This window comes from Aulonocara stuartgranti (genome assembly GCF_965226115.1).
Source record: "Aulonocara stuartgranti genome assembly, chromosome: 17".
Taxonomy (NCBI): Eukaryota; Metazoa; Chordata; class Actinopteri; order Cichliformes; family Cichlidae; genus Aulonocara; species Aulonocara stuartgranti.
In genome coordinates, this window is record NC_138953.1 from 6,445,214 (window position 1) to 6,462,467 (window position 17,254).

At 40.8% G+C, this 17,254-nt stretch overlaps 1 protein-coding gene across 14 annotated transcripts in view; it reads right to left on the reverse strand.

The window, feature by feature from the left end:
• The window catches only part of dock7 (dedicator of cytokinesis 7), a 48,215-nt gene that overhangs the window by 7,908 nt on the left and 23,053 nt on the right, over positions 1-17,254 (reverse strand). For 3 of the 14 annotated variants that reach the window (XM_082510689.1, XM_082510685.1, XM_082510679.1), the window contains exons 17-43: positions 15,969-16,107; positions 15,569-15,670; positions 15,224-15,310; positions 14,235-14,466; positions 13,983-14,147; positions 13,772-13,792; positions 12,317-12,486; positions 9,433-9,522; positions 8,074-8,169; positions 7,786-7,926; positions 7,413-7,526; positions 6,964-7,131; positions 6,719-6,858; positions 6,407-6,576; positions 5,979-6,157; positions 5,693-5,875; positions 5,057-5,216; positions 4,687-4,783; positions 3,619-3,636; positions 2,549-2,645; positions 2,304-2,438; positions 2,058-2,210; positions 1,611-1,769; positions 1,352-1,452; positions 1,011-1,203; positions 742-885; positions 522-653 (exon numbers count right to left, since the gene is read on the reverse strand). In XM_082510689.1, the coding sequence (XP_082366815.1) occupies positions 522-653; positions 742-885; positions 1,011-1,203; positions 1,352-1,452; positions 1,611-1,769; positions 2,058-2,210; positions 2,304-2,438; positions 2,549-2,645; positions 3,619-3,636; positions 4,687-4,783; positions 5,057-5,216; positions 5,693-5,875; positions 5,979-6,157; positions 6,407-6,576; positions 6,719-6,858; positions 6,964-7,131; positions 7,413-7,526; positions 7,786-7,926; positions 8,074-8,169; positions 9,433-9,522; positions 12,317-12,486; positions 13,772-13,792; positions 13,983-14,147; positions 14,235-14,466; positions 15,224-15,310; positions 15,569-15,670; positions 15,969-16,107 (3,586 nt within the window). Of the gene's footprint in view, positions 1-521; positions 654-741; positions 886-1,010; positions 1,204-1,351; positions 1,453-1,610; positions 1,770-2,057; positions 2,211-2,303; positions 2,439-2,548; positions 2,646-3,618; positions 3,637-4,686; positions 4,784-5,056; positions 5,217-5,692; positions 5,876-5,978; positions 6,158-6,406; positions 6,577-6,718; positions 6,859-6,963; positions 7,132-7,412; positions 7,527-7,785; positions 7,927-8,073; positions 8,170-9,432; positions 9,523-11,096; positions 11,190-12,316; positions 12,487-13,771; positions 13,793-13,982; positions 14,148-14,234; positions 14,467-15,223; positions 15,311-15,568; positions 15,671-15,968; positions 16,108-17,254 lie in introns of all 14 variants that reach the window. The other 11 variants (XM_082510691.1, XM_082510690.1, XM_082510684.1 and 8 more) reach the window with 9 other exon arrangements.

A 17,254-nucleotide genomic window follows, 5' to 3' on the forward strand; every position in this document is an offset into this window, starting at 1 on the left:
GAGAATGCAAAGCATGCATTATAAATATGAAACGATTTTTGCCCTGCTAGCTCCATAGAACAAAGTCTATGAATGTCCAATTAAAACTATGTTTGAAGAGAGCCCATGACTTTCTGGAGAATTCCTTTAAGCCCTGCCTCCTGCACCCTCTACCCAGGCATTGTGCCACATAAAATAAAACAAAAACAAATGGAGTATTTCCAGCAGTGATAAGGTATCTGACATGGACTGCTCCAGACAATTTCCTGACCCGATTCTCCTGACACTGTCTGGAATTTATTTATAAAAACAGCTTTGGTGGATTTACATAAGAAAAAAAGAAAACAGAAGTAACCTTGTGTATCCCAAATGTAATCTTCTCATAGCGGAAGTTAGACAATGAAAACAATAAATCTAGGTCACACTGAGATATAAAAAAATTAATCTTAGAATTTAATTGCATAAATTCAGTGTCAGCTTGGCACCACAAACTGTTGGGAGTTGTGATTTGAAGAAGTAGTCTACTTTGTGTGTGTGTTTACCTGATGAACAATTTTGCCAAAGGCTTCCTGTAGTTTACCATGTATGGTGGCTAGTTTCTTTGCGTCCCTGTTGGCTTCGTGAATCGGGATCAGTACCTTATAAACCTCATTCACAGCCTCATACATGCCGGCCTGGAAGGATGAACAATTATTTTAAATAATAGCAGGTAAAAAACACAAAACAAAGAAATAAGCATCGGTTCATGTTTCCATCTCTCACCATGGAAAAAGAGGCAGCAGCCTGCTCTAGGAGACCCACGAGACCGATCTCAGTGAAATATTTCCCTGAACAGATTCCCTCCTCGTCTGGTGACACTACATCATCAGAGACTGCAGATTCCTCCAGCACATTTGAAGAAATATTCTAGAGCACATAACCACACATATTAAAAACAAATGAAGGTTATGGTGCATGCACAGTCATTGTAAGAAATGTGTTTCTGTAGAGGAGAGACATGCGCACAAACAATACCACAGGAATGCTCCTACCTGAAAGGTGACACAGCCTACAGGAAGATATTTGCGGTCCTCCAGCATACTTAGGTATTCTGCCACTAAGGCAGCACTGTGCACCAGACACTGAGCAGCCTCAGCATGGTTGTTTCTCTCAGAGTGCTTTCCAGCCATGTTCTGGAGCCACGTCAGCCGCAAGTCTGGAGATGTCTGGTAACCTTTCGCAATCCTTTAAGTGGACAAAAATGCAAATGCACACACAGACCACACAGGAAATCACACCCACAACCAGATATTGACTAACTAACCAACTACAATGAATAAATGCTCTTTTAAGTAATCAAAAGAAATCGCTCCATTGCACATGGGTTTTGCACCTGTACATGAGATCTATCAACATCTCAGGATCTTCCTGGTGTTCCTTCATCTTCACTGTGTCAGACAGGATCATGTGCAGATTAAAAACAAGGTCCTGAACCTGAAAGCAAGAAAATACGGCTCAGGATAAAGAAGCTCCTTCTCCGGGATGATGACATGTTTGCAAAGTAAAAGGTCCAGAGAATCACATCAGCAGCAATCTGGATATTTTCCCTTTTCGAGCAGTGATGGAAAACAACTAAATAGCGAACCCAGTACCTGATCTGGGAACGTGGTCTCCCTCAGCTCCAGATCCTCCTCTGCATAGGTAAGGATGGTCTTTAGAGAGCGACGGAGGAACTCCTCATTGAAATTCTGAGATGTTCCAACCAGCGAGGAAAGAGACATTGTCACCTGCATCTTTACTCTTGCAAAGTTCTAAAAGTTCAAGCAAAAAGAAAAAACACACATGTTATCAAAGCTGTTGGCTTTCTGCCGACATATGAAGAGAGAAGGAAGCACTATACATATAATTTCTAAAAAGATATTAGCACAAAGTCTGCTTTCAATAATGCATACATCAGTAACTGAACTAAAGTTTGCTATGACTGCACAGTTTGGTATTCAGATAAACCAGGTGAATTAAAGTTAACAAATATGTTATTTGTTATAGTACAGCCACATTCCACAGCTCTAACTTGTTCAACCCATCACCTCTGTACTTACATTGCCAATCTCAAAGTTTTGCCTCATGAGGAGGTAGAGGGAAGCACTGGCATGGGATCTGATCGTGCTTATGCTGCTGCTGCAGCTCCTCAGCAGTCGCAGACACAGATCAGCACACTGCTCTGTTTCTTCCTCAAAGAGTAGTTCGGGAAACTACACAGGCAGAGAGAGAAGTATTTATTACTATGTAAGCCTGGAAGATGAAACAAGCATGCTTCACACATAAAGAAAGCCCAGTAGTCTAACCTTAGATACCAGGGCCCTCTGTGTGGCAAAACAATGCTGAAGGTAGAGGGCGCTCTGGTTGCAGGCCATGCTGTGGAGCAGCACCTTCAGCACTCCACCCAGGATACTCTCCTTGGATTCCGTTACTGATGCCGTCTGGAGGGAAAAGGACTTATAAGCAGCTGTAATAGGCCTCTGAACACAGCCTGACTGGGAATATATGCCTGTTTCCATTTAGTGTGGATACGTCTTCTTCGCTTACATACCTGTACAATAATCTCCAGAGTATCAAGTATTATTAAATTGGCCTCTGTTGCGAGATTACCATCAATAAGAGCTTCATGTTCCAGCTCTGCTCTCGTCCTGCACAGACACAAGACGACGCCGTCACAAACTGAACTCATACATTGCGGTGTTGATGATGTGCCACTGAGCGCTGCATGAGCTTCCAGTCACCACATTAATCCACTGCACAGAATCATGAACAATGAAGAAAATTTAGAGGAAAAACATGTTATGTGTGGTGTGGATGCTCAGCCAGCTGTGTCTAAAACACAAAACAGTATGTTTACGCTATTTGGTTTTTTTCTGGCAAAATCAAAGAAAGCCCTACACTGAGAGACAGTTAGCCTAAACCTATCTGCTCTTTTCTTAGAGGAAATATGAAAGGCATTAAAAGACTGGCATAATTTAAAGTTAGAAAAAAGCAACCCATTATTCCTGATCTACAAGAAGAACGCAGTGACTTTTATTTTGTTAGTCTACATGTCCTAAAATGCCTGTGATTGAACTGAAACAATACAGAACTGAATAGGTGACCGATAAGAAAAAAAGCTTTTGCCACATTTGACTTCCCCCCCGGCAACATCAACCAGGGAGCAACATCAGTCAGGACCCCAGAAAAACAAGCACACTGGTTAAAAAGCAGAACAGGCCCACTGCAACCACTACCAACCCCAATGCAGAGTTTGTTGTTACCAGGACAGAGGGACTGATGGGACAAGGGATTTGAGGGTCAGGGCCAGGATCAGGGGGACTCTCTTGGTGCTCTGATGTGCATGTGTGAACTTAAGTTAAAATGGAAAGGAAATGAATGTGAACAAATCACTGATTGCATTAGTTGCTAAAGTGTTAAAGTATCTCACTCAAAATTATGTTAATTCAAAAAATTGTTCATGACTTGGTGAAAGCTAAGAATCAAATACAAGCTAATCAGTTCAGTCTGCATCCACTTCACCTGTCGGACTTCCCACATGCATGGCAGTACACCTTAAAAGAGGCACTAAAGCAGGGAGGAATTTAAAGGAGCACACAGCAAATGTGGACCATACAATACCTGACTGATCTGTGACTCCTACATTAACACACAGTGACATGAGAGAACAAATGGAAATTAACAGAAGACAAAAACTTGGAGCAGAAATGATAAAAGAACAGGAATTAAAATTAAAACAGTAAAACAAAAAGACATAATGCTATATTTTTTGTCATCATTGGACAAAAAATATTGGCAAAAAGATGCAAAACCTTCAAGCTTTAAGCTCCCGCGTTATAGAGATACTTTTAGATAAGAGATAGAGATACTTTAGCTAAAAGTCTGCACTGCAATCACATATTGATTGCTTAAAATCCACTGTGTACATTGTCCAAACCTTGGCAGTGGCATCCTGTAAAGGGTATAAGTAAACAATTTACTGTTAAATCAAAATAAAGATGCAATAATGGAGTGGTGCCACAAAAAATGAATATGACCATGAAGCCAAACTTTAAATCTGGACTGATGAGAAATCTTTGAGATTCTTTTCATACATGAAAGAAAAACCATTTCCATCTCATGGTTTTCCACTATCTGAGGTTCATTTTGAACTTTAAGTCCTTTACCTTGTTAGAGTGTCTTTCTCTTAAGTGCTTTATTTGCAGCATTACTGAGAAATGGGACCAGCTTTTTAGTTCAACTTTTGCCTATTTTATGTAAATTTAAAATGCAATTGGAAACAGACCTGACTCGTGCATGTGCCCCTAAGAGAATAAAGTTCCACAATGCCATTAAAAAACATGTATGTGTAGTTCCTCAGTCATCCAGGTCATGGTAATCTAAGAAGCTTGGAAAGAAAAGCGACTGGACCTCTTGTGTCCTTTGATGTGGTCTCACTCTTCAATTGCATACCTACAACCGAGGCAGTGGAGACTATGGAGACTCCCACTAGGGCTTAAATACCTTGGACTCTCCACCATTTGGTCTTAGAACTGAAGAAACTTCTGAGAGGTGAATGTCTTTAAGAAACTTAAAGAAGTCCAGTCGCTTTTCTTTGCAAGCTCTTTAGATTATTAAAAAACTGTTGTGTTTTTTTGTGCATGAAACAGTAATCAGAAAAATGCCCTTCAACAGTTCAAAAGACCATACTTGTCCATCTTTTCGCTGTTTTGTCTCCAGTGGGTCATGTCTTTTCTCCATCGAAGGTTTTCCTGGCTGCCAAAAGCACTGCCAGATGGACTCCGCTCTAGATGATGGGGAAACATTATTTACCATTTCTTTTTTAAACAGTGATGAAAGAGGCTCCCTGCACACAAAAAACGTGACAAACTGGCTGTAGCTATATTTACAGTACTTTCAAAAGGCACAGCTAAATAGACGTATGTATGCATGCACCTGTGTCCAGGAAAAAAGCAGAATACACTGATTATTGTGTTGGTGTAATCCTTAAATTTTGCTTCTCAGCATTTATTTCTTCCTACCTGCAACTGTGTGAGTGTGCCTGAAGTTTAAATCTCACCTAGCTGCCCCCGGCTGCGTCGCACCATTTCCTGTCTGGCCCCAATGCTGCCCAGTATGGCTTCCTCCAGCTTGGCCTTCATATCTTTGGATTTCTTAAAGGTTAGGCTGTTCATGCGTTCAAACGCCTTCTTCCCCTGCATGGTGAACACAACATGGGCCTTGTATCCATGAGGTAGAGGGTGAATGGACGGACAGAGAACACACACAGCAGGGAAGTTACTTGCAGCGAAGCACCAAGCAAGCAAAGCGGGTTAGTAGCATGAAAAGCAAATATGCAAGCACAGCACAGCAAACAACCAACACACAGCATAGCATAAAGAGCTTGAAACACACAGAAGGAAATAGATAATTATAGAACCTTTTGAAAAGAAATGTAAAGTTAGATGGTAAATGTGAAAATATTTTTAGTTAAGTTAGTACTAGAGCACATGCAAAAGTTTAGTTTTGTAGTTTCACCAAGTTTCAATCAGAAATATTATCCAGGCGCATGAGCGCCCCCAATTTTAATATAGAAAATAAACAGAAGAGGTGGACGTAACCCACAATGTAGATTCCCCCAGTATGCAGTGCGCTCTCAGGTGGGTAATTAATGCTTAATTAGCTCAAACTGTTAGGCAGTGATTGTTGATGTTACCTTGTATTCAAAGCAGGAGACGCAGAGGTAGAGGAGATCCAGAAGGCGGTTGAGCTGGGACACTGACAGGTCTGTGAACCATTTCTGTAACACTAGCTCATCAGCATTCTTTAGCACCCACAGCAGACAGATCAGCAGGCTCCGACTGGACTCGGCCGAGAAGCTCCCGTGCTGACGACTCGCCTGGAATGCGAGAACACAAAAGGAGGAAGCAGCACACGGCACTGAGATATTTCCATTAACTGCAGATAAATTGATACAGTCACTGTGTCTTGCAGGAAATTACCTGCGAGTTGAGCAAGAAGCTGCTCGGTCGGGACATCGGAGATGCGGTTGAGGTGCCTGCTATTGCCATGGCGACAGTCTGACTGATCATGCTGTTACCTTCTCCCTCTGTCTCTTCTCCGCTGGTGCCAACAGCTGCCCCCTGAGGGCCGCCCGGTCGACCCCACTGATTATGTGACTCTAATAAAACAAAAAGGAAAGAACATAAGTTGCCAAATAATCAGACATGAGACAGCAGACAAAGATAAAAACTGAGGAAGATAATACATTTGTGTTTTGACAAGGAAATTATCTTGACAAAATTGAAAGAAGACCTGAGAAAATATTTAAACTAATGTAAAGGTTTAAAAAAAAAAATCAAAAAAGTAATCAAAAGATTCGTACATTGCTAACTCTTAAGCTGCTTCATACTAAAAATGTCACCTGTACCTGTAAAATCGTGGAGTTGAGGCAGTGCCTCCATGACAATGCTGATAAGAGGCAGGTAAAGCATAGCAACACGGGCCTTGACTTCAGGGTCGGCATAGCGAGGATCAGAGTCGTGGCTGGAAAGGAGGTTGTGAACAACGCTCACTACTTTCTTATGCAGACCGAACATCCTACAGCACACAATACGAAAGAGAAGAAGCAAAACAAATTTAAAAGGAAACGAAATGGAATGTTTTAGCTCAATCACAGGAAGATTCAGACAATAAAACACATTCACATTTAGAATCTTTCTTAATTAAAACATCTTCTCACCCCTCATTGTCTGGGTCCAGTATTACTGACAGTTCAGACAGTACCAGTCCAGCCAGATAATGCTGTTCTCTGAAGGGGACAGACAGCTCAAACATGTTGGCTATCTTTTGGTCCTGGACGTGTGTGGAGAAGCCAGAGCTCTGTGAGAGATAAGAGACACTATTAATAGTGTTGGACTGTACATAAATCTAACATCTGTACGCTGAAATTTTCAGAGTGTCAGCCTTTTAAGAGTAAAAATTGACCTGCGATGTTGCTGAGGACACAGAGGGAGAAGGAGAGGCAGGTGGTGTGAGCAGGCTGCAGGGCAGGTTGAGGGTGACGTAGTGTTCATGACTGCAAACAATCCTTAAGAAATCAAGCCGCAAAGACTCCAGGGTTGGGTTCTGTAAAGCATAAAGCTTTGTGGACACCTAGAAAAAGGTAACAGAAAATACTCATTTACATATTACAAACAAAAATGGAGCATGTGCAGTAAAGGAAAGTGTTGAAATGTCATCACATATTAGGCTGTTATAGTGCTGTAAATAAAGCTGAAATGCACAAAAAGGAGATCCACGCTTTAAATAGTTTAATGAAGGCCTAATCAGAAATTTCGGCACTCACCTGGCTTTTTTCCAGTCATACTGATCCTGACAGGCATGGCAATTTAAAAATTAAAAACCAAAAGACCGAGAAAAACAAACTCATTTACCTGTTTCCAGTATGCCCTAATCAGGCTGAAGACAAAACCTCGGTCCATAACTGACAGCAAGTCATTGAGAAAGAAGGCCAGGCTCATGTTCAGCCTCTCCACCAGCTCCAGATCCTGAACGGATGAGAAAACATGCTTTATACATGTCACGGGCATGCCTTGGAAATTACACCCCAAAACTTAATATGCCACAAAATAATGTCCAGAAATGACAAAAATATATGAACATACAACTTCTTTTACAGTTTTAACAACTCATAAGATTCCTTTTTCCAACTTTCCCATATATAACAATCCTGCAAATTCCTGTTCCAATCCAAACTGACAAGCCTCTTACAAACACCTCAAGACACAGAACTGGGTCATTATTTACCTTTTGGAAGCGAGACACAATGTCACCAGCGATGGTGCTGACCAGAGCTGTGATGTCGTCCATGAAGCGTTCTGGGAAACGGTTCTTCCTGGGTGACTCTAAGCGGTCAGTGAAGTAAAGGTGGTGGGTAATACTCTTCACCTGAGGTAAAGGTGTTCATTGGGTTAAAACATAAGCTGTTGGCAAGTTTTATTATCATTATTAATATTATTTTTTATTTTTACACAAAAAGAACAATGTCAGACAGACCCACATGTGTTACACTTTATCCAGATTTTGTTTTCTTACCATGAGTTCAAAGAAAAACCAGGCCTGTTGCAGAGCACCCTCACGTACACTTCCACTGCTCACCACCCACTGGAGAGCCAACTCTTCATGGAAGAGCTGAGTCAGAAAATCAAAACGGAGACAAAGAAAGAGGGATGGACAGAGAGGGAAAGGGAAAGCAGTACAGCCAGACAGAGATAATGTGAGGCACCAGAAAAAGTAACCAAGCATAATCTATACTTAGTTCGCCTGGTCAGATAGATCTCAAAATGTATTTATTTTCATGGGTTATGACATAAAAGAAGTTTTAGATTGGCTACAGACATAACCTGCTAGCAGGTATCAACTGTTGTGACCAGGAATATAGAACAAATAAGAACGCGTACTAGATTCTCTATATGAAAGAACAAGACAGCCCAGTAAAGCTTCTGCTCCTCCAAAGCTGAAAATGAACTTCATTGCAGACAGTTAGATATTAATAAAAAAAAACTGTTATAGACGTGTGCAACATTTTTGCTTTTAACAAATGATGCACTCCTTTCACCATGGAAACTGCAGTATTTTGTAGTGCGACCTAATGTATATGACTAAAATACATTTCTCTCTTTTAAAGACAGAAAAATAATTCTAGTTTTACAAAGAACAACATTTTTTAATTAATTAATTAATTAATTTTTTTTACATTTGGTCGTCTTATTATGCAAAAATAACATTTTTCAAGTTGTGTGTATTTTATGCAACACTAAAATCCACCACAAGTCTGGCTAACATACTGACTTTTCATCAGACTGGTAAGTCTTAAATACATCATTTTAAACCTGTATTGTACTGCCTACTGGAAAGAATTATTTTATTAAAGAGTTTAAGGTTGTTATAGCAGACACACAGCTTGGTATAAAACACCAAGTAAACTACACCTGCTTAAAAATTCTATTATAAATTGAATTTTTTCAACCTAAGTGAAAATTATGAACTTTGTCCCGATACGACACTAAACATACCCGCCCACCTGTCTGTATGTTTACTGGTAAGTATGTCCTATGGTAACATAGCACCTGACTGAAAGTCAAACAGTATCAGATTTTTTTAAATGAAAACCAGATACAATTTGCACTCTGTGACTGAGCGGTGGACAATAAAAAAAGACTTTCCAATAGTCAGTGTTAGCCAGATTACAACCAACATTCACATCACATCAAAATATCCTCATATTGAGAACAAGAGGCAGATCGGTGACATACAGCATTCAACAAGACTCCACAACAACCAAATACGACATCAATCAATCCAGAGGCACACATCCACAGACAAGACAGGTGAGGAGGAGGAGGACAAGAGGTGGCTGGGGGTCGGCTCCTCCCCCAGTGCAAGTGGCTCTACCTTTTTTGTGGGCAACCGTCCTGTTAAAGTTTGCAAGAAACTGGCGCTCTCAGTGTGCGAAGACATGCGATTGCCACAGCGCTCCATGGCCTATGAGTGGGATGAATGGAACGGTGACAGCAAGGTTAGTGGAGGAGCAACGAGAGAGTGGGGTTGCACCTTCTTCCTCAGCACACAGGCAAAACGTGCGTGCTGAGTAACACAGCCCCCTCACACACACACACTTTTGTGATCTGTTGGACATTTTCATACATGAAGACACAAAACAACAGACACAGGACAGGGCCACAGCACTTGAAAAGCATTGTACCCATAATCTAAAACAGCTGATACATCAATAGTTTGAGCATCTTATGGTAGAGATGCAAAATGGCTACACAAAAGTGCAATCAAATGTAGTCTCAACATTAATAATGCTTTTGTGCAACACTGTAGCCATTGCTTAATAATGAGCCATTCTGCATCCCTCCAGGTAAATACAAGACCTCAGAGATGGTTTTATTGCAGGTAGCTGGACAACATCCTATGCTAAATGCTTATTATGAATGTGCTCTGCCAGTCTATGCACATTTACTGTGGTAAGCTAGGTGTGATTCTATGGCTACAATATGCCCATTTATTTTTATATTTGTATAAATTAATATGTTATGACAAATTAAAATGACAGAGGACTTAAGATCACATTAAGATGGAAATTGAGGCAGACAAAGACCACACACGTAGATGCACAGTCACACTCACAGATATACCATGCTCCAGAAATAAATGAACTGTGGTTGAAATGAGGGGTGTTAGGAGAGGGTCATGCAGGTTAACTAGCTGAGAGCAGAGGAAATCCATAGAGGGAAAGAGGGATTTTTTTTTTAAGAGGGGGGGGGGGGGGGGGGGGAGATAAATAAAAAAAAAAGCATAAAAAAAGAACGACTAGTCTGCTGATGGAATTCTAACACAACTCTCGTTTTCTCTACCAACCCAATTATTCTCTGAAAGATTGTGTTGGATTTAGGCTAGCAATGACTGATCACAGTAAACCCAGAAGAGAGGTCAACAATATCTGAGAAACTGCTACCATGGATTGCTCTGGCCTATATTTGGATACATCTTAATTTTGGCTACTTTTAATGCAGATACAGAGAAAAAAAGAGATGTGTTAGATGTGATTCGCAAAGAGGGCTGACACCTAAGACTAACATGACTGGAGGGTCATGGAGGCGGCTGTGACTCCCACGTATGGGATTAATGGGAGGGTTGTGACTTGAGGTATAACAGAATACTGTAATATTCTGAAGTTTTGGTCTTTTATGTCTTTGTCTTTAGAGTCTTTGATACTAGCCACTTTGTGTGTGGTTTAGAAATATGTGTACTTTGAATTTTTAAAAAAGCAAAATGTGGTCCGCATCACAGCCAGGTCACTTAAAACCACTGCAAAGAGCTTGAAGGATAGGCTGAAAATATTAATGAAAGGTGTGAGCATGACAAAATAAAAAGACACAAAAATGAAAAACCTTAGAATGGATAAGCACTGATATACCCGATATGCCTCGCTATTAATGATTCCAGCAAAGCACACAACTAAGCCAAAACTCCAAATATCTCAGTATCCCTTAAGTGTAGGTTGTTTTTGTCGTGAGGCAAAGTGGAGGACGGGGCATTCATAAAACCACCTGCATGGTTTCTGGAGCGGACCCAGGGCTGGATCCCCAGGGGGCACTCTTAGAGCCCATGGTGTTCACCCACGAGTTGGATCGGTCTAAGCCCTAGGGGGGCCAGGGTCAAAGGACACAAGGCAGGCAGGAAGCAAGGGAACAAGCGAGCAGCACGGGGGGGAGAAGGAGGAGGGAAGGAATAATGACAAGTTAAAGAGGTTCAGAGGTCAGGACAGCTGGACGATGCCAAGGGCCTCAAAACGGTTAGCTGTCAGTAAATTAAAAATCATCACCACATAGGAGCAAAGCACAAAGGTTCTCTCTCTCCCTTTCCTTCTCTGCGTTAAACCCCCACCCCAACAACAACTACCCCTCCCTAAGAGACAAGAGAAGAATGGTTTAGTTAAGTATTAGCAGCAAAAGGAAACTCATCAAAAAAAGGGGCTGCATCCATCATGTCATGGTTACAAATATAGCAAGACCATTAGAAAGGCACATTACATCATTCAGTCACTGTTCACGTATTTGTTGGGTTTTTTGAGGGGGTTATATGAAAAAAAAGTTTGAAGTGGGAACTCCCAAATTATATGAGACAAAATACATGACCTCAATTAAAAGAATAAAATGAAATAAAAAGGAACAAAGAAATCAAAAAAAGACTGAAGAGACTATACTACTGTTAGAGTCCTCAGAAAAGACATGGCTATTGAAACAATATTTAATCTTGACTGATTTGACTTTAAACTAAATACAACGTACATTTTTCACAATGCATAATAAGCATTATTTGTGCATAGCATGTGAGTGAGTGAGTATATGTGTGTGACAGGTTGCTCGTACAACGGTTGGAGAGATAAGATGTTCAAGCTTGTGTTTGCACAACGCTCATGCAGTTTACATGTTGATAAAACTGTGGGTCACTGTGCAGAGGGAGGCCTCTACCTTGTGTGGTTTAAGATACACATATTCAGTACAAATACCTTACACGAGTCTGTCTAAAAATACATCACAGAGCAAGAGCTCCTACATTACAACAGTGTTAAATAATTAACTACAGTATCTGACATCCACATGGAGTATGTATGAGCCAAATTTAGAGCAAAGTGCTCCCAAAAATATGAGCGTGCGTTCAGGCCACATTTGGACCACATGTAAGAATTTTAGTGCTTCGTTAAAGATTTAACAGAAAACTGAATGACCACTCAGAGAAAGGGTCGTGTATGACTTGAAGACCTTACCTTGCTGCCAATGATGGAGCGGACCTCATCGTCAGGAGAGGTGGGCGTACCGGAGATGTCGGGGTTACTGTTGCTAAGACTACGGGAGCGGTTGAGGTTAAGGCTGGCTGGTCGAACAGCTGAGCGAGCCATGGTGGCATAGTGAACCGAACCTCCCAACCCTCCTGGGCCTTTGGTGACACACAACAGAAAGAAAATGAGGAAAATAGGACTTCGATGAGCCACTGCACCTAACTATCCAGTAATTAACCCATCATTTCAGAGTAGTTTATTAACACTTCTGGCAGTGGATGGCTTAACAACAAAAGCCACTGCAAAAAACCCCAAAAACCTGTATATACCAAATACAAGCCAATACTAGGGATGGGTACCGGTATCCGGTGCCATGACATAAACGGTAGTAACCAGACCGAAAAGCAGCGCACATTTCGGTGCTTTATTTTTTCCTGAAATGTCATACACTTTGGATTCCAGCCAATCATTTTACCTTTGCAAGCGTAGTAGGCGGGCCCAGGTACGTACGTTCTTTTAGAGCAGAGCTACAGGTTAAAAATGCCCAAGGCGAAGCGGTCCAAGTCTGGCTGTACTTCACAGCAAAAGATGCAAACTCAGCAGCCTGCAACAAGTGCTTTAAGCTGATACTGTGCAAAGGAGGTAACTTCTCGAATCTGAGGAAACACCTGGCGACGTATAGCATTTTGTTAAAGCCGAGAAATGCGCCGTATTTGATAGCTTGCTGCGAGACCTCACACCGAGCGCATCTACTGCGGGTGTGGTGCCTGTTATCGGACCCGGAGTTAGCAACATCCCCCAAAAACCCGAAGAATAGAGTCCTGGCCCCTAGCCCTGCCAGTGTAGCAGAAATGATGACGGATGATGATGCAGCAGCAGCTGTTCTTCTCTGCATGAGTAGCTTAATGTTGTTCGTGTGTAATTTACGTTGAGTAGGCTAACCACGTTATTACATTAATGCATGTAAGGTGAACTAGCAAACATTGTCGTAGTTACATGAGGCTGTCTTCTTGTTTGATGGCAGATACTCCCTTCACCCTGGCCAAAAAGGCTAAAATGATCAAAGAAAAAGTGGAAAACAGTTAAACATGAGAGGTTTTTGGACAAAGTTAGTGTTTTTTTTTTTCACTGTTTAAGCACTGCTTCCAGCCAAGAGTGATACCATATATGCCCCATAGCTGCAGAAAAGGCTAACATTGTTATCTTTTTACAAAAAAACAGCTGAACATGAGAGGTTTTTGGACCAATTTTGTGTTCTCCATTCTTTAAGCACCGGTTCGAGCACCGTTTAAGCACCGGCACCGTTTCAAAAGTACCGGTTTGGTACTGGTATCGGATAAAACCTAAACGATACCCATCCCTAGTCAATACACCAAAAAAACAACTGTAACTTTTATCCAAAGGCTAAATCTGTTGTGATGTACAGACGCTGGCCATATCTACCTGTTAAGGATGAGTTGGTGTCTGTGTTGAGCAGGTAGAAGACAAAATGGATGTGGGAGGAAAAAAATAGTAAAAGATGAAAAGAAATAGATAAAGAAAATTATGGCAGGAAGATTTGATGAGTTAAGGGTTGAAAGGGGTTAACTTAAAAGGAGAAAATAGAAGAAGATTCAGGATAAAGAAAAATGGGAGGACACTGTAGTCACTGTACCTGGCGAGGGTGAGTTGGGGTCGGTGCTGGGCAAGCGGAAGACATAGTGGATGTATGAAGACAGCAGGCTGTTGCGGCCATGCATGTCCTGGTTGGTGTCCAGGTACTTATGAAGCCGGTTCACTATGGAGGCCATCACCTCGAAACATGCTTGCCCAAGATTCACTAAAGACAAAAAGAAGAGCTTTCTGCTAGTTAACATAATTACAAGTGTAGCCTTTCGTTTTTATCTGTTGCAGGCCTTTATCATACCTATCTGTCCAGCAATGACGGGCGGGCGCACTACCAGCAACACCAACTTGTCAAGTAGAAGGTGAAGGAATCGAACTATTGGTTCAAGTTGGGATGAGTTTAGTGCTGCAATGCTGGACTTGAGCTCAGTTTCCAGGTTGTTCTCCATGATTCGCATGTCTCCTATCCTTACTGGGAACATGTGCTCATCCAGGGCATGCACCAACGCAAAGAACTTATCCAGGTACTGGTCCTAATGATGGAGAGTTGGAGGAATGGGGGTAGAGATGAGGTTAATAAGAGAGAGAACGTTTTTTGGCAAAAACAAATGTCAGTACCATAATGTGGAAGTGGCAAACAGAGAAAATCACGTAAAAAGGAGATAAAGGAAGAAAGAAATGTGACAAAGATTAATGGATAGAAAAAAAATACCAAGAGAAGAAGAGGGCAAGAATTAGAAAACACAATTGCGTACAAGGATGAAAAAGCTAAAGGGGAAGAAAGTCAACAAAAGTAAGCTTGGATCTATTCCTCTGTATTCTTTGCTAAACCAGCAAGTTGGCTCCCCGAGTAAAAACCGCAAGCCGAACATTGCTACAAGTACACAGGAGAATCCAACAAGTCTAATCTGTGCCAAGAACAGTGATTTATGAGCACATTAGTCCCAGCTGGGTTCCTAGAAGCCATGGTCAAGCCCCTCCCAACACCACAGTCAAATCAGAGATGGAGTAGGCCTCAGTAAATTACTGGTAAGGTAAGAGTCACTACCTAATAAACTGGTGCTGGGAAAGAATTACAGTTTAGGTGTGAAAATAATGTTTTTCTATTAACGTTAAGTGAAATATTTTGAGTCACATTACAATAATAAATCTGTCCATCTTTGTTTCAAAATAACAGGTTATGTTGCTATTCTAAGGTTTTACATTCTAGGACATAATTTAACTAATGAATCTGAAAAATGCACAAAACTACTGTAGCTACTGTGAAGCCGTTGTGCTTAGTACTATTACCTGTGTGTGGATAGTTGAAACAGCGACCACTTCTACATTGAATACTCCTCGGTGGTTGTCTACCCACTTCATGCCCGGGAGAGGGACCTGAAGGTACAATAACGGGAGAGTAAATCCGAGTGGCCCTTACATAACAGAGAGAAACAATGAAAGGAAGGGCCAGGTTATCTGATTTGCTTGTGATAATGCAGTATTATATACTAATGATTTCTGAAGTGCATCCTGGGAATCCCATATATAGAACACTAGTTATATTTAATATAGAAACATTAGAAGTTCTCCTTTAGCTCATCTCTCTGCATTATGCTTGTTTCATTCAATATAAGCTTAAAAAATGCATCTTACATCTGGGGAGAGAACAGAGTAGGACTGTGGTGGTTTTTCCAGAGACACGGGCAGACAGAAGTGTCCCGTTCGCAGACGCCCGTTCTGCAACATGGGAATCCACTGCACACAAAAAAAGAGAGATAAATGATAAACAATACACATACATCTTCTAAATTCACTAGGAGAATGTGAGTGACTGTTTTGAAAAAGATTTATAGGCTGTGTAAACATCTCGCTAAATAAATGAATCTTTTTTTCACCCTTCCATATGTTGTACTTGTGCTATTTTCAGTTAAATTTCTTTCATTTGTGTCTTTTTGCAAATGGGGTTTGAAGTGGGTGTGTCTAAATTCACAGCTATGAAAGAACAGAGCACAAATTTGAAATTATACACACGTGCATTATCACATGATTTTACCGTGTATCCCACAGGGGTCTCCAGTGGTGTGTTCTGCTTCTGCTGGCAGCTGACATGGTAAAAGGTGAAAAGAATGTGGTGGTGGTCTGACAGAGAGGCGGGCAGTTTGATCTTAATCTCGTCATGAAAGTCCGGAGATCTACATCAATTAGTAAAAAAAAAAAAAAAAAAAAAAAAAGATAATTAGTTCTCAGATAATTGAGAACTAATCTCTTTTGAGTGGCTTGCACTCAATCGATTAAACTGTGTAAGCATATCATACAGTTCAGGCCGCTATCTCGATGTTGCTTCATTTGGCTGATGGTTCCGGCTACAGCCACTATAACTATAGATCTTCCACTGTCTGAACACACTGTACAAGCACAACTTAGGCATAGAGAACAGTAGAAGAGTTTCTTAGCTGTATCAAATGTGCAAGTGCGCTGTTCTACTAACTGCCTGCTCACTGGTTAAGACCTCTTCAATACTGGTGATCAGTATATGTTACTGAAGGGAGCACACGTCAGTCAGAAAATATGCAAAGGCTTTTCTCAATGCTTTCCCAGAAGGCTTTTAGAGAGTTAATTGCAAAGAATATTGAATACATTAGGCCTGTTGTTTTATAAACTGGCTTAACAGGCTTATGTGCTCCATTTTCACCCCCACAATTACAAATATTTATATCAATTGACCTAAACATATTCCATTTCCACCCTCAATTTTTAACTTGGGAATATTTGTCTCAAGTAAAGCAGGTCAAGTGATCTAAAAACAAAGAAATTATATAAACACATTATTATTCACTTCAGCTGAATTCTTACAAGTCCCTCAGGAGGAAACATTCAGAAACAAACAACCACAGCTATAGTAAGCCCATCAACAGATCTACTAAGATAGCTTCAAGGATGGAAACAACCCAAACTGCTTAAAAGGGTCATAGAAGGCAACTGATTTCTCATGGGAAGAAACAGTTTGGTTCTGGACCAGAACAGGAAAAATCCTGGAGCAAAAACAGCATTAGGAGAAACTTTTATTGGAAATGATTGTAGGTTATTGGCAGGGCAACCTCCATTAAAACCAACAGCAAATTCAAGATGGAGAAAGAAGTTCTTTCTTATGGCATTTCTTATTTTTAGAGATATACATGGTAAAATATTTTTTGCTAGTTCTAAGCGAAATGCAAACTGTATTGACATTTCTTCTTTTGAAGCAAATTCCTAGTCAAAGTGCCACTGTCACTCAGATATAAATAACAACAAAGGCACTGTCAACAATTTACACTAGTTATTAAAATGAACACCACTTGA